The sequence below is a fragment of the Rhincodon typus genome, chromosome 30 (genome assembly GCF_021869965.1).
Source record: "Rhincodon typus isolate 14 chromosome 30, sRhiTyp1.1, whole genome shotgun sequence".
Classification (NCBI taxonomy): domain Eukaryota; kingdom Metazoa; phylum Chordata; class Chondrichthyes; order Orectolobiformes; family Rhincodontidae; genus Rhincodon; species Rhincodon typus.
The window spans coordinates 12,581,151-12,597,388 of NC_063361.1; the positions used below are offsets into that span (position 1 = coordinate 12,581,151).

The 16,238-nt window shown below is 40.9% G+C and overlaps 1 protein-coding gene across 1 annotated transcript in view; it reads left to right on the top strand.

Annotated features, from left to right (window-relative positions):
- The first annotated feature begins 48 nt into the window (after nucleotides 1-48).
- Nucleotides 49-16,238, top strand: part of LOC109918301 — a 43,197-nt gene continuing 27,007 nt past the window's right edge. The window contains exons 1-3 of the mRNA XM_020518214.2: nucleotides 49-125; nucleotides 13,736-13,910; nucleotides 15,630-15,797. Coding sequence (XP_020373803.2) covers nucleotides 13,770-13,910; nucleotides 15,630-15,797 — 309 coding nt within the window. The 5' untranslated portion in view covers nucleotides 49-125; nucleotides 13,736-13,769. The remainder of the gene's footprint in view (nucleotides 126-13,735; nucleotides 13,911-15,629; nucleotides 15,798-16,238) is intronic.

Sequence of the window (16,238 nt, forward strand, 5' to 3'; positions counted from 1 at the left end):
CTCCACCCCCCCCACCGCACCCTCCTTATCTCTGCCTGAGCCCGAGCGGCCACCGTAGCTGCAGCTGTTGGCGCTAAAGGTGGAACAAGTTTGAAATCCCGAAGCCGATCGGAGCGGCTAGAAAGGTACAACTTTTTACCCAGTCAGGGAGAGAGGAGCTTCGGCCTGGCTACGGTGATTCCCGCCCTCCTCCTCCTCCCCCTAGGATCGGGTGAGTGGCAGTTTGAATTCAGTTTAAAACCCTCAATCCGCCCGCATTAGGGCCCCATTCCTCGCGCTTTGCCCCCCCCCCCCCACCTTCCCTCCGGAGTCTGCCCCGGGCCATAAAGAAAGGCTGAAGCGCAGATTAAACCCGATTTGGAGGGAGGAAGGAGCAACTCTTAGTTTGGGTAAAAGTGTTTTTTTGACTGACTGGTTCAGAGCGAACATGGCAGGGCCTGAATATAATCTGTTATTTATCTGAGTTCCATTTACAACATTTGGAGCGGCTCATTCAGTGAGTATAATTTGCCCTCAATATTTGCATTTCTGAGGAAACTTTCCAGAAACTTTGATTTTGACACATGCGTTTTTCCCAACATATTGGAGTTGATGTCCATTCTGACGTGTAGATTCAACGTCAATAAAACTTACGTTTACATAGCACCTTTCACGACCATGAATACCACCTTCCGCCCACCCCCATCCCCAAGAACTCTAGAGCCAAAGAAGTACAGTCATATTATACTTAGGAAATGCAGCAGCTAGTTTGATACAGTGTCCTCAGATCTTTCACATCCACTTGATTGGCCTCAATTTCATATGTCATTCAAAAGATTGTAATAACTGTATCTCTGACGGTGCAGTACACCCTCTGTAATGCACTGGAATGTCTGCCTTAGTTTTCGCAATCCAAACCAATTATGGGGCTGGAACCCAAAGCTTTCTGATTTAGAGGTGAAATTACCACTACCTGAGCCAAAGCAGATGCATGAAAATTTTAATTGTTATGAAAATAACAAGGTTTTCTCAAGAAATTACATATGAATAAAGATATGTATAGGATGGGTACCTGTGTATGTTGATTATATGTACTGTACATTAAGTCCTCACTTGAAAGTTGTAGAAGCTACAACTTCAAAGTTAACTACTTGAAGCATTTCCCATTAAAGCTAATGAAATGGCTGTAGTTAAATTCTGTAGAATCAAAATCTCATCAACGTTTCTGCATCTACCCTGTTAAGTCTCTTCAGATTCTAGTATGTTTCATTGCCTCTCATTCTTCTATAGTCCACCAAAACTAATATAGTCATAAGACAGTCCCTCCATATGTAGTATTAGCCTAGTGGACTTGGCTGGAATTTTTCTCTGGGCTTTGCTATCTGGCTATCATTGTTACTACATATCCTTTCTCCTGCTGACCCTACAGTTCACAATTGATTCCAAAGGCTGGTAACCATCCTTAGCAAATTTTAAACCAGTGATGAAGTAGCTGTATCACTTTGGAATTTCAGTTCTTTGTGGCATGAAACTGCTACCTCAAGATCTTGCACTTTTCCCTCCAGAGTTAGTTTAGGATCCAATTCAATGGTTAATTTGCTGTGTATTGGTATTAAAGTTACAAAGGTACAATTACATTATTTAATAGCTACTCATCAGCATTAAACTTGAAATCAACCAGCCAACACATGAAGAAATATGTTGTTCAAAATGCATCTTTTGAATATCTAAGTTTAGATGAACAAAATCTATTAATGTACTGATTGTTGATTTTATTATTCAGAAGAGAAATACATGAAAATCCTTGTGGCAACATTAGAAGTTGTTTCAAAATTGAGAAACATCTCCTTTCACAAACCTTATGTTAAGCATGTTATGAAAGCTATTTGTTAACAAAGAATATAAACACTAGAGTTTACCCTACACATCAAATAATTGTTATGATTCCAGATGACGATATTATTGGACAAATTAGATCCTAGACTGAAACCTGGCTTGATAAATTAGTTTCAGAGATAGTAGGAACTGCAGATGGCTAGAGAATCTGAGATAACAAGGTGTAGAGCTGAATGAACACAGCAGGCCAAGCAGCATCAGAGGAGCAGGAAGGCTGACATTTTGGGCCTAGACCCTTCTTCAGAAATGGGGGAGGGGCAGGGGGTTCTGAAATAAATAGGGAGAGGGGGAGGCAGATAGAAGATGGATGGTGGAGAGGAGACAGACCGGTCAAAGAGGCGGGGATGGAGCCAGTAAAGGTGAGTGTAGGTGGGGAGGTAGGGAGGAGATAGGTCAGTCCAGGGAGGACGGACAAGTCAAGGGGGCGGGATGAGGTTAGTAGGTAGGAGATGGGGGTGGGGCTTGAGGTGGGAGGAAGGACAGGTTAGGGAGGCAGGGACGAGCTGGGCTGGTTTTGGGATGCGGTAGGGGGAGGGGAGATTTTGAAGCTTGTGAAGTCCACATTGATACATTGGGCTGCAGGGTTCCCAAGCGGAATATGAGTTGCTGTTCCTGCAACCTTCGGGTAGCATCGTTGTGACCAGGATGGACATGTCGTCTGCGGAATGGGAGGGGGAGTTGAAATGGTTCGTGACTGGGAGGTGCAGTTATTTAGTGCGAACCGAGCGTAGGTGTTCTGCAAAGTGGTCCCCAAGTCTCCACTTGGTTTCCCCGATGTAGAGGAGGCCACAATGGGAACAGCGGATGCAGTATACCACATTAGCAGATGTGCAGGTGAACATCTGCTTGATGTGGAAAGTCTTCTTGGGGCCTGGGATGGGGGTAAGGGGGCAGGTGAAGCACTTCTTGCGGTTGCAGGGAAAAGTGCCGGGTGAGGCGAGGCTGGAGGGGAGTGTGGAGCGGACAAGGGAGTCACAGAGAGAGTGGTCCCTCCGGAAAGCAGATAAGGGTGGGCAGGGAAAAATGTCTTTGGTGGTGGGGTCGGATTGCAGATGGCGGAAGTGTCGGAGGATGATGCGTTGGATCCGGAGGTTGGTGGGGTGGTATGTGAGGACGAGGGGGATTCTGTTTTGATTGTTATTGTGGGGAGGGGGTGTGAGGGATGAGTTGCGGGAAATGCGGGAGACACGGTCAAGGGTGTTCTCAACCACTGAGGGGGGGAAGTTGCGGTCCTTGAAAAACGAGGACATCTGAGATGTATGGGAGTGGAATGCCTCATCCTGGGAGCAGATGCGGCGGAGGCGAAGGAATTGGGAATAGGGGATGGCATTTTTGCAGGAAGGTGGGTGGGCGGAGGTGTATTAATTTTTGTTTTTGTTTTAAAAATTATGGTCTCTCACTGAAATGTAAACACACAATGTTGCACATTTAGTTTTAACAATAAAGTAAATAAAGTAAAAGGAATAAATCCAAACTCTTTATACTAAACATAAGTTTTGGAGATTTTGAAACTCGATGAAACATAATTCCATTAGTTTTAAAACAATCCTTTGTAAATCCCAAAAACACCCCCTGTGCAATACTCGCACCAGAAAAGAATCACCTTCTCTTACAATTAAAATAAAGCTATTAAGGTGTGACTTCAACCCACAGTCAAGAAAATTTGATAGGTGTATGAAAGCTCCAGGAAAAGGCTATCTTTAAAAGGTCTCAGCTTCAAATAACTTCTTTGTAGTTTTATTCAAATACCTCTGGTCTGGTACTAAAACTTGCTCTAAGGTAAACTACTTTTACTAACTTCATAGGTTTTTCCCTTTTGTTCTAAGCTCCAGTGAATGTAGGACTAACCAATCCAGCCTTTCTTCATATGTCATGAAATGCCATTCCAGAATCAGCTTCGTAAACCTTTGTTGCATTCCCACCAGAGCCAGAACATCCTTCGTTAGATAAGGAGACCCATAACTATGCACAGTACTCCAGGTGTGGTCTCACCAAGGCCCTGTATAACTGCAGCAAGACATCCCTGCTCCTGTACTCAAATTCTCTTGCTATGAAGACATACTATCTACCTCCTTCACCACTTGCTGCATCTGCATATGTTTTTAAATCAACCTGTTAAGAAATGTTATGGCACACCCCTGGAGCTGATGAGGCTTGAAACTATGCTCACTTTCAGTGAGTGGTGTACAAAGACACTCCAGTCTCATTGCATCTTTCCCTGTCTCAATCTATCACTATTAAGGTAATTGACCTTCCTGTTTATTTTTTGTGACCAAAGTGGATAACCTCATTTATCCACATTAAATTACTTCTGTATGTCTCAGGGAGGATTGTTAAGAAGCAAAGAATAGCAAAGTGAGAATTTCAGAGCTTAAGATCTTGGCAGCTTGGCCACCAGTGTTGAAATGATTAAAATTGGGGAAGTTCTAGGGCCTGGAATAGAGGAGATTACAGAGATACGGTTAACAGAAAATACTAATGTTTCACTTCTCCGAATGTTTAATATCTTTTCCCTGTCAGATACTGTTTGCCCAACTTTCCAGAATTATCAATTACTATTTGAACATTCCAGGTTTCCTAATTTTTGATTGGGGCAGAATGTTTTCATCACAAAAATTGTATTTACTACACAACGATTGGTTCAAAATCTATCTTCTTGAAATAAGTTTCACAACTGAAGTAGCTCTGCGTTTGTAGGTTTTTTTATAGAACTTGTGGTATATTTACAGTTGTTTCAGTTTATATCAAAGGCCTGCAAACCTTTTGTTTCAATATCCATTCTCAACAAATGAACACTGCAATTCACGAGTTGGCTTGAACATCTTGAGAGCTTTTTGACTCTTTCTTTTGGGCAAGTGTTCTTGTTTCCTCTTGTACGCATACATTTAAAATGAGATGTATGAAATTTAAAATGTATGTGTGAGGAATATGGAAGGGGAGCTTGGAGAAATGTGGGCTTTGTTAATGATAAAAATGAACAGTTAACATAAGCGATAGGAACAGGTGTAGATTGCACAAACTATTGAGCCTGCTGTGTCATTCAGTATAATTAAAGCTGATCTTTTGTTCAACTTCACTTCCGTTGGTTTCCTGACTGTCAAAAATCTGTCAGCCTGAAATATATGATGCATCCACAACCCTCTGGGATAGAAAATTTTAAAGATTTACAGTGCTGGAGGGAAGAAGTCTCTCCTCATCTCAGCCCAAATTATTGTCACCATATTCTGCGATTGTACCCTAGCATTTGAGATTCTGTAGCTAGGGATAACAATGTCTGTGTCTATCCTGTTAAGCTTCATCAGAATCTGGTATTTTTCAATGAAATGACCTCTCATCCATCTATACACTGAGTAACTGCCTCTATACTCTCTAATTCCTCAAGATAGGTCAACCCAGAAATAAATATAACTATTGCAAAGCAGTATTACAACATTGAGTTTCCAGGAAATATGTTTTCAGTAGCTTATGACGGTTTTTGGGTGAATATTTACAATCTAAAGGTAAAGTTGCCATAGTCGTACCAGATCATAGAGCTGCACAGAGAGAGGACTGGTGTTGGTTTAATCTGAGGGTGACCGTGCCTCAGAAGGTGCAGGAATTGAACCCACGCTGTTGGTTGTGCATCACAAACCAGCTATCCAGCCAACTGAACTAAACCAACCACCACTAACAGAGAGTATAGCAAGAATCCATGTCACTCAATGATCTCAAGATATTGCAGTAACAAAATTAGCATTGTTTTACTTCAAGAAATGAACTGATATAAAGATGCATGCACAAAGGATAGATTTCTATGTAGTGACAACAACAACATATATTTATTAAGGTCAGGAATCCTTTATCCAATACCTTGGGACCAACTGGTTTTTGGATAAAGGGTATTTCAGTTTTCGACTACACTTATCATTATAGGTCCTTTCGGACTCTTTGGAAAAGTCTTCACTATTTTCCCAGAGAGTCCAAACAGACCTAGAAGCTAAGTTTTTCTTCCCAAAGGGCCCAAACTCAGCATGTCTGAAAGTCTGTTTGGGTCCACTTTCAAAAGATCTTCAGGCCTAAATTCTTTTCGTTTTTCAGACTTGCGGATAAAGGATACCTGAACAGTGTAGCATTTTAAATGGAATTAAATGTCGCAAGGATCTTCACAGGACTGTTAGTAAACATAGTGACACTGAACTACATAAGGAGATGTTAGGTCAGATGACCAGAAGTATGGTCAAAAAGGAAGGTTTAAGAAGGTGCCATGGGCAGTCACACACACTTCACCTCTGGATTTCAGTTCCTTTTGTGCACATTTTGGACCAATTTTCAGTAGCCTGGGCAAGACCCAAACTGAGTGTAAATGAGCTGGTTATTACTGAACAAGTGTTGTTTGATAGCACTTACTACTTACTAACTACACTTACTAACAGCCTTACTACTACTGATGATGGTCAAGAGAAGACTGATGAGTCAGTAATTAGCTAGGTTGGATTGTTCTTGCATTTTGTAGCCAGGACATATTTGGGCACTTTTTCACATTTCTTCTTAAAATTCCATGTTATAGTCTTGCTGTAACAGCTTGTTAAAGATGCAGATAGTTCTGAAGTCTAATGCTCCAAGACTATTGCCGGAATATTATCAGGGCCCCAAAGCCTTTACAGTATCACATGCAATAAATAGAATTGACTAAAGACTGGCATCTGTGATTCTGGGGTTCGAGACCAAGATGGATCATCAACTTGGCACTCCTGACTGAAAGTGATTGAAAGTTTTTCAGCCTTGTCTTTTGTTCTGATATGTTGGGCTTTGTATGGAGAATGAGGCTGTTTGTGCAGCTTCCCTTTCCTATTGGTTGTTTAATTATCCACCACAATTCACAGTTGAATGTGGCAGGACTGTTGATATGTATTGGTTGTGGGATCATTTAGCTCAGTCTACTAGTTGGATGTTGTAGAACTAGGGGATATAGTCTTGAGAATTTGGGCTAGACCATTCAGGAGAGGTGTTAGGATGCACTTCTACACACATCATAGCGGTTGAGGTTTGGAAGTCATCCACAAATGGCAGTTGATGCTAGATCAGTCGTTAGTTTTTTTTTTGTTAAGCAAAGATGTTAATGGGTTTGGACTAAAGGTAGGTATATATATGGAGTTTGCCCAGCCATGATCTCATTAACCGGCGGAACAAACTCAAGGGGCTGAATAGTCTACTTTTGTTCCTATATTCCTATCACATGCTGCTTTTGCAGTTTGCTAAGCAAATAATCCTGTACTGTAGCTTCAACGAGTTGATTAATGCTGCTCCTGGCATGCCCTCTGAAATAACTGCACAGAGGCTGGTATCCCATCACCAAGTCACTCTTTATCTACATGTGCACAGTACCAGCTAGCTCAGAGCCTAGAGTCAGATGATTCTAAGACTCCTATTTATACCTGTCAGCCACGGCTCTCTGGCCCAAGTTAACAGCCCCAATCAGGGATCTCATACTCTGAGATCCACCTGGCCAACCTCGTTCTAATCACTACATCCTCCTACACTCTTCATCGATCTGATAAGGCAGAGTAGGGGATATGCTGGACCTTGAGATTACAGATTGTAGTTGACTATAATTGTGTTGCTGCTGATGATCCACAGAACCTTTTTAGATGCCTGTTTTAAATTGCTACATCTGTTTGATATCTATCCCATTTTGTAGTCATATTGCCACTCAACATGAGAGATCAGCCAGACGTTTGTTCAAGTTGCAAGGGTTTTTATGACTAGTGTTCTAATTGAGGTTCTTTGAGGCAGAATATTAGGGTGCATCTCGTGTTCCTGACATCGGGTTGAAGGTTTTAAGTGCTAGCAATGTTTATGCTGAAGCCGGTGCAAACTTGTAGATGTCTAGCAGTGTCCTCAGAGAGCACTCTTCAAAGACAAGCTGTTACACATAGAAAGAAGCAGTTGTAACTATCTGGAATAAACAATTTCTCCAGGTGAAAGGAGCAAGGAGAAACTGTTATAAAGGAATTAAAAGCAACAGGACATTGGTGAGACCTCTTCTGGAATACTGTATCCAGTTCTGGTTGTCCTTTTTATAGTAAGGATATTATCAAGCTAGAGAGGATTCAGTGGAGGGATCTCCCAGGATGTTGCTGGGTATGGAAGGTTTGAATTATAAAGAAAGGCTGGGATTTTTTTTCACTGACCTTAGGAGATTGAGAGATGACCTGATAGAAGTTTATAAAATAATGAGAGTTATAGACAGAGTCAAGACTAGGGGGCACATTTTTAAGGTGAGAGGAGAGAGATTTTAAAAAGACATAAGATGCAAATTTTTTTTATACTGACAGTGGTTCACATGTGGAATAAACTTCCTGAGGAAGTGGTGGATGTGGGTACAGTTACAACGTTTTAAAAGACATTTGGATAAGTACATGAATAGGAAGGGTTTGGAGGGATGTCGGCCTGGAGCAGGCAGGTGGGAATAGTTGAGTTTGGAAATATGTTCAGCATGGTTGTACCGAAAGGTCTGTTTCTATGCTGTATGACTCTGACTCAATGTGAATTAACCATCTCTAGGAAGAAGGAACATAAACAATGTGTTTCCTGGAAGGGAGAGAAGATAACAACTGCTTGATAACCTGTTACCCCATGACAAATGTCTGTCTGCAGAAGTAATGGTCTAAAGTAAAGGTGTTAATTGCAGGAAAAGCTCTGTTTTAAACAGGTAGCTAACCTCGAATATAACAAGAAACAGGGGAGCTACTTCTGATCAGACAAGCCACAGACATGAGGTCTCCAGAAATGTAATAAATGTTGTGGATGAAAGAATCTATTCATTCGTCAATAATGTCACCCCTTCCCAAACTTGAAAGAGAAAATTTTGAGAATTCAACACCAGAATAATTCAATAACAGAACTTCGAACAACAACACTGCGCAAGGATCAAATGTGGGACACTTCCGGAAACAGACTTCTGTTGGTGGGATCGTGGCCAAGTTCCACCACTAATCGAGTAATAGTCAATATGAGGCTTAACTTGCTCACTTGGGGGGTCTTATTTTGCAATAAAGTTTAAATCATTGTTTCAGTACTTGATTGTCTAAGATTTCTTAATAAGTAGTCAAAGGTAACTTATTTAATAGTGGTACTTGGCATTGCTGGCTGGCCAGCATTTATTGCTTGTCCTTAGTGTCCTTGAGAAGGTGGTGGTGAGCCGTTGTCTTGAGCCACCAAGTGCTGTAGGTTGATCCACAATTCTCTTGGGGAGTAAATTCCAGAATTTTGACCCAGCATTAGTGAGGAAATGATGATATATTTCCAAGTCAGGATGGTGTGTTTTGGAGGAGACATGCAGATGGTGTTCCCAGGTATCTGTTGCCCTTGTCCTTCTAGATGGAAGTAGTTTTGGATTTGGAGGGTGCTGTCTAAGGATCTTTGGTGAATTTCTGCAATGTATCTTGTAGATCATAAGCTCAGTTGCTACTGACCATTGGTGATGGAGGGAGTGAATGTTTGTGGCTTTGGTGCCAATCAAGTGGGCTGCTTAGTCCTGAATGTACCTAACTTCTTGAGTATTGCTGGAGCTGCACCCATCCAGGCAAGTGGGGAGTACAACATCACACTCCTGACTTTTAGATGGTGAACAGGCTTTGGGGAGTCTGGAGGTATGTTATTTGCCCCAGTTTTCCAAGCCTCTGACCTATTGTTGGAGTCACCGTGTTTATGTGGCAAGTCCAGTTGAGTTTCTGGTCAATGGTGTTGGGGCATTCAGCGATGGTAAGACCATTGAATGTAAAGAGACAGAGGTACGCTCCTGCTCACCTGGCCAGCCACATTCTTTCTTTGTTACAGAGATAGTAGGAACTGCAAATGCTGGAGAATCTGAGATAAGGTGTAGAGCTGGATGAACACAGCAGGCCAAGCAGCATCAGAGGAGCAGGAAAGCTGACGTTTCGGGTCGAGACCCTTCTTCACAAAAATCTGAAAATCTTTCCTGCTCCTCTGATGCTGCTTGGCCTGCTGTGTTCATCCAGCTCTACACCTTGTTATCTCACATTCTTTTTTTTGTTTTGTTTCTTCATTTCTTTTTTGTATCAAAGTTCATCTTTTCTTATTTTCTTTGGCTGTGGTGGAGGAAGATGGTTGCAAGGGCTTGCTGTGGCAGTGGCAGTGTGGTGGTTCCAGATGTCTGTTCCTCATGGCGATAGTGACCGCAGCTTTATTGAAGCCTTCATCGTCAGTGGGTCTGTACTGTTCCTCCCAGCAGTGGTGCAGCAGTTCCTTCGGAGCTATCGCGGTGGCAGCATGGTGGTCCAGTTAGCCCCTCGTGGCTATAGGGGCAACATGGCGCCTTTGGGCCGCGGCTGAAGTGGTGGCACATCTAGGAAGGTCTGGTCTCTCCATCATTGCTATAGCAGCATTGCAGTGGCTTCGGTGTCAGAATCGGCAGTGGCAGCATGGTGGGTACTGACTGGATATCCTTGCTTTGGCAGCCTTATGGGTGTCTTCGGCGGCAGCATCCCTCAGCCAGTCCATAAACCCAAAATGCCATGGAGGGAACAAAAGATGAACTTTGTCCTAACTTTGTCTCAATTATTTCTTTTTATAATTTCTGTAATTAAAATGTTGCCAGATTGTGGCAACGTATACACATCTTACCATGTTTCATAAATGCAAGTAACAATAAATTGCTATTCTATTCTTATTGGGGATGTTATTGCCTGGCATTTATATGGTGCGAATGTTATATGCTACTTGTCAGCCCTATCCTGGATATTGCCCAGATCTTACTGCAGCAGTCCATGTTCAAATGCAACATCTGAGGCATTGTGAACGGTGCTGAATATTGTGCAATCGTCAGCAAACATCCCCAGTTCTGACCTTATGATGGAGGGAAGGTAATTTGATGAAGGAGCTGAAGATGTTTGGGCCTAGGGCACTATGCTGAGGAACTCCTGCAGCGACGTCCTGGAGTTGAGATGACTGACTTCCAACAACCACAACTGTATTCCTATGTGCCAGCTATGGCTCCAACCACCAGAGAGTTTGCCCCCTATATTCGTTGATTCCAGTTTTGCTAGGGCTCCTTGATGCTATACTCTGTCAAATGTCTTGATGTCAAGGGCTGTTGGTCTCACCTCTACTCTGGAATTCACTTCTTTTGTCCTTGTCTGAACCAAGGCTATAATGAAGTCAGGAGCTGATTGGAACCCAAACTGGGTGTCACTGGGCAGGTTATTGCTGAGGAGGTGTTTTACTGATGACGGAGAGTGGACTGATAGGCCTGGTTGGATTTGTCATGTTTTTTGTGTACACTATATATCTATCCTAACTTCTGAGCTAGGAGATCCAGGTTCAAATCCTACCCTCCTCAAACTTGTGTCATAAGATGTCTGAACTGGTTGGTTAAAAAGGCAGATACGTGAACAAGGATTCTTGTGGTTCAGTGATGGTGTCCTTTTCCTTTCAGCCAGGAGACCTGGATTGAAGTCCCACCTGTTCGAGAGATGTGTAATAACATCTCTGAACGGGTTAATTAGAAAATATCCAAGAAGTATACTTTACCATAATCGGTTTCACACAGTGCAAATAGGACCATAATGTTCTTCCAGTAGCCAGATTGGTTAGTTTTATCAGACATCTGTCTTGGTTACAGTCATTAGCAGGTGTCATCCAAAATCTGCAATAAACTACTGAAACTTTGTTCTGCTTTTTTTTGTTCTCCTCAGCTCTGAGATTACTGATTTGCAATGTTTATAATTTTGCTGTAAATGTTCTGAATTTGTGGTAGGCAGAGCTCCAAAAGGGTATTTACTCAAATGCACCCAGAATTCTGTACTTCGAGCTCTCAAATACAATAAATATTGAAACTAATTGAAGAATCAGTACTTTGGAGTCTTAAATACAGATGTGATACTTTTGTTTCCAAATTTTGCCTTTCAGGTGAAGGGGGATAGTGATCGTACTAAACTCCGCCCAGAGACGAGCCCATGTGATTGGTTGTTATGGGGCAAGAGGCCCAGACCAATAGCTACAGGATACCAAGTTTCAGTTTCATACCTTGATTCAAAAGACTCAGTTGGTTTTCTCGATAGTGATTCAGAGAGCAGGACTGAAACACCTATTGCTGTGCAAAGCACAGGAATATATTGTGTTGGAATGGCCACCAAGCAGGATTCAGATATGAATTAGTTTCCTGCTTGAAAAGAAGGGATTTGTGGAAATTTAAGGACTGGGGATTTGTTTGCGACTGCCTTGGAATCTGGTTTTTGGAGTGCTCAGAAAACTGTGTAGAATGGCTTTCAAAGGACATTGGAAGACTTGCTGTAACGTTGCAGGGAGAAGGAAGCCTGCTGAAAAGCAGTGAGAAGTGTGGGGGGAAAAACCTCCAAGGCTGCAAAATTACATGGAGGATGCATAACGTACAAACAAGTTGTAACATATTTGTTATGTTAGTTAATAGTGAGGATCATAACAATCTGAAATGTGAATAGCGTTGTTCTTGGGAGCCCAGCTTTTTAATTTTAAAAGTGGATGGGACCTTGATTATATTAGTATTCAAACTTGCTATCTTTCTGAAGGGTCCAGACCCGAAACGTCAGCTTTCCTGCTCCTCTGCTGCCTGGCCTGCTGTGTTCATCCAGCTCCACATCTTGCTATCTTTCGATCATTTTTGATACTGATGTTGGGTTACTATCCAAGAGAATAATGCATCATTGGCAAAAGTGAAGTAGAGGCAATGTAACTAGTTTAATACAATAATCTAATACAGTGTAGGCCTGTTTAACACAAATTTTTGATGTGCCCTGCAACAAAATGGATCATGAATTGAAGTTCAATAACACAAGACGCGTTTGCATTTGTTTTTGAGTTAAATTTAGGAAATAACAGCTCTCGTCCAGGATTTGAAACCGGCGGTACTTACACCAATTAATGAAATAAACTTAATAATTCAGCCAAGCTCCTTTTACAGCAAGGTTTGGTCAATTAAATTATGAATAGTTATTGCCACAGAAGTATTGTAAAGCTACTTTCATAATCAAAATTTTGCAGTTGTAATGGTAGCGCAACTCAAGGTTTGGCTGTTATCACACTGTAAAACAGATGAGTTCTGATGTGTGTAGAAAGGACAGTTAATCACTGTTCCCCATAATATGCTGTTGAAGTCTCCACTGACTCTCCATTTCTGCTTAGCAACCTCTAGCTTTGTGTAACAAATTATATATTTGAGAAATGCCCAATCTCTCCATGATTTAAAAATTCTATAATTTGAATAAGCTTGTGAAAGATTTTATAATAGTTACCTTAACACATGTATGTCTGAACCTTTACTTTATTTACTATAATGTTTATAAACAGTGATTGATGAAACCTGATTCTTGCGCCCTGATTCTTGCCAACATTGTGGTTGGTAGGTCCGTGACATTGCTGTCAATGAGCATGAGAGATCCTCCTATGGCTGGTGCCAGAATCAAATGACTGTCAGAAAAGGTAAATCCACAGGCACAGTAAGCAAGGTCTTTGGACAGCGACATGTGCATTGCTTTGCCATTGTTTTCAAAATCCAAGCCTTGTTTAGTCCTATCAGCTCCTGGTGCATGAGTGTTAGAATCCATAGTAACAAAGCAAATAAAGAGACTTAATTGCTCAGGTGAACAGCTAGGAAAACCCCATTTCACCCCAACTGGTTTATCTGACAATCATTAAAGTTTTCTTCGGTGCAACTGGCTAAGCAATATTTATATAACATAAGCCAACACAAATAAAGCCATTTATAAACGGTTTGTACAGCAGATCAAATTCAGTTACCTCTTTGATGTTCAGCTCCACATGAATTCACATTTGAATATTTTGATCTGTAAATGTTTGACACAGTGGAACTGTTTCTTTTCAGAAGAAAATCTTCAAGGACATTTGAACCACAGAAGATGCCACACAGGTGCTTGGTGCAAGGGTACAAAAATAGCACTGTAAAGAATTGTTTCATTTCTGGCAAGACATTTTACCTGGATCTTCCAAATAACAAGAATTCAAAGTACCTGGAGGACATTGTAAAGAAATTGGGAGGGGTATGTACATCTGAAACTCCTGATTTAAACCTGTTATTGTTTCGTTTTTATATTTTGACCAACTGTATAAGAACATTCTAAAAGACAAAAAGACTTCGTTTCTAATCAATGGAAATTTAACACCAATGATAGCAAGTGTTTCCCATAGACTGATCCATGAAATGGCCTTCTAGGCAATTTAGTGGAAACAAATTAATTTAAGCTACTATCGCTCCTGTGTTTATGGATGAGCTAAAGTGGATTGAAAGTCCTCCTTCCTCCATATCCAGCTTGTGTTAACTGGGAGCAATATGATTGAAAGCATAAATCATGGTAAAATGACAGACAGGTCTTTTTTTAATCGACCTGTTCAGTCATGTTATGCCACACCTCTGGATCAGGTGAGACTTCTGATCTTCTGGCCCAGAGATGAGGACACTACTAACGTGCCACATGAAACCTTTGGACAGCCAACATATTGGTCCCTGGGTTGGGCTCAGACCACTATCCTTTCAATTAGCAGACAAACATTTTAACCAATTGTGTCTCGGTGACCATCATGGACAAGTATTTTGAGGGGTAGGTGAATTAATGCTTTTCCCAGAATCAAGGAATGACAAGAGCTTTAAATGAAGGCAGTGTTTAATGAAGAATATATCCAGAATCTGACAACATTTGACTTTATACAGATTTAAAGTAATAAGGCATGTAAGGATGAATTATATACAGAAGAGCGAGTGTATAGAAAATTTATTGAAGAAATTTTAAAATCCTTTTGTAGGAATGTCATTATTCTAGTTGCTATACTGTGAAAATATAACCATCTAATGCCTTCAAAAGAAAATGTGAAGGATAAAAATGGCTGTGGAAAAGTCACTTCAGCATTATGTTCTTGTATATAGAAGTAGAAGAATTAAGTTATAATAACTGAATTTTCATCCCAACCATTATTTTTCCAAGATTGTTTAGGTTGGAGTGTTTAAAAAAAGGGGATATTTGATGTTACCAAGAATAACTGTACATAAAAACAATTTGTGTATTTTGGAGGAGGCAACAGTCCACCATAAGTAAACATATATTTGAAAAATCATTTTGGTAACCCTTTAACATCTCCTACTTTGTTACCTGTTGCAATCATACCAAATCAAAAGCCAAAAGCTCTGATTTTTTTTTCATATTATCAACTCTGAATACTGTGGCTGAAGGACATCCTTGAAAACACAGGTTTGTCTAGCAAATAGCTGAAAATATAATTCAGGAAGTTGTTACCTAGCCTATTACTTTTACTTGAATTATTGAAAATGCCTCTGAGAGCCACAATTAGACTCTGTCATACTGGGGTGGTAGGGGTAGGAAAATGAGAAAAAGCTTTTTAGATTTTCTGTTAATGTTGTGCAGTAAACCAACAAATCTATCTGCAGGTGTTGACTGATGTGATCCCAAGTGCTCTTTACAAACATGAAAGCTTTTTCTCTTACCTTTTCATGAAAGTGCACCATTTGCTTTCCACTATTTCGTCCATCTCTGAGATACCTTCACTAAGTCTAATAAATGAGGATTGTAGCACAATATTTTTAAAACTTTCTATGAAGGCTTTTTCAAGGCAAGTGTAATGTTACTTATCTGGACTTTATCATGTGTTTTCTGGGAAATTATATTCAACGATGAGTAATGGTTTTGTTACGATTTTGTGATTCACATTTTTCTCCTGACGTGGTGCTTTTTTCTTTTGACTTTCAGACAATAGAAAGTTTTCTCAGTAAAGAAGTGAGTTATGTGATTTCCAACAGCAGGGAGGCAAAGCTGCGGAATTCATCTGTCAATTTAGCACCTGTTCCAAACAGAGAGCATTTAAAAAACAATCCAATTGGGACCCCTCAATCTGTCAATCCCAAAGATGGCCAGATGGTAAGTAAGCAAACCCCAGAAATGGTACATTTTGCATATTTGTGTTCAGTTGCAATAAGTGCTGAATGCAATTTGTTGATGTCTACTGGGTTGAGAATTTTTAGACCCACTTGGTGCTATTCAAAAAAAAATTTGCAATTCATTTTGGTTGAGTTTGCTGCTCTGGCGACAAATTAGCTGATCACAGTTCAGATCAACTTCTGTGTTCTGTAGGCCTTTTAAATGATCAATGAGCAAACTGGTCACCCTGATGGAAGAATGTTCCTTGAAAACTTTCACTCCCATACTGATGACTTGGCCTTATTAGCCTGATGTTGGAATGGGTGCTTTATCAGCCTGGTCTAGGGGTGGGTGCCTGAATGAATAGCGCTCTTTATGTTCAAGAATGGGAACTCTGCCTGCAATTGTTTGCCATCGGGGATCCTTCCTTGGTTTTAGGGA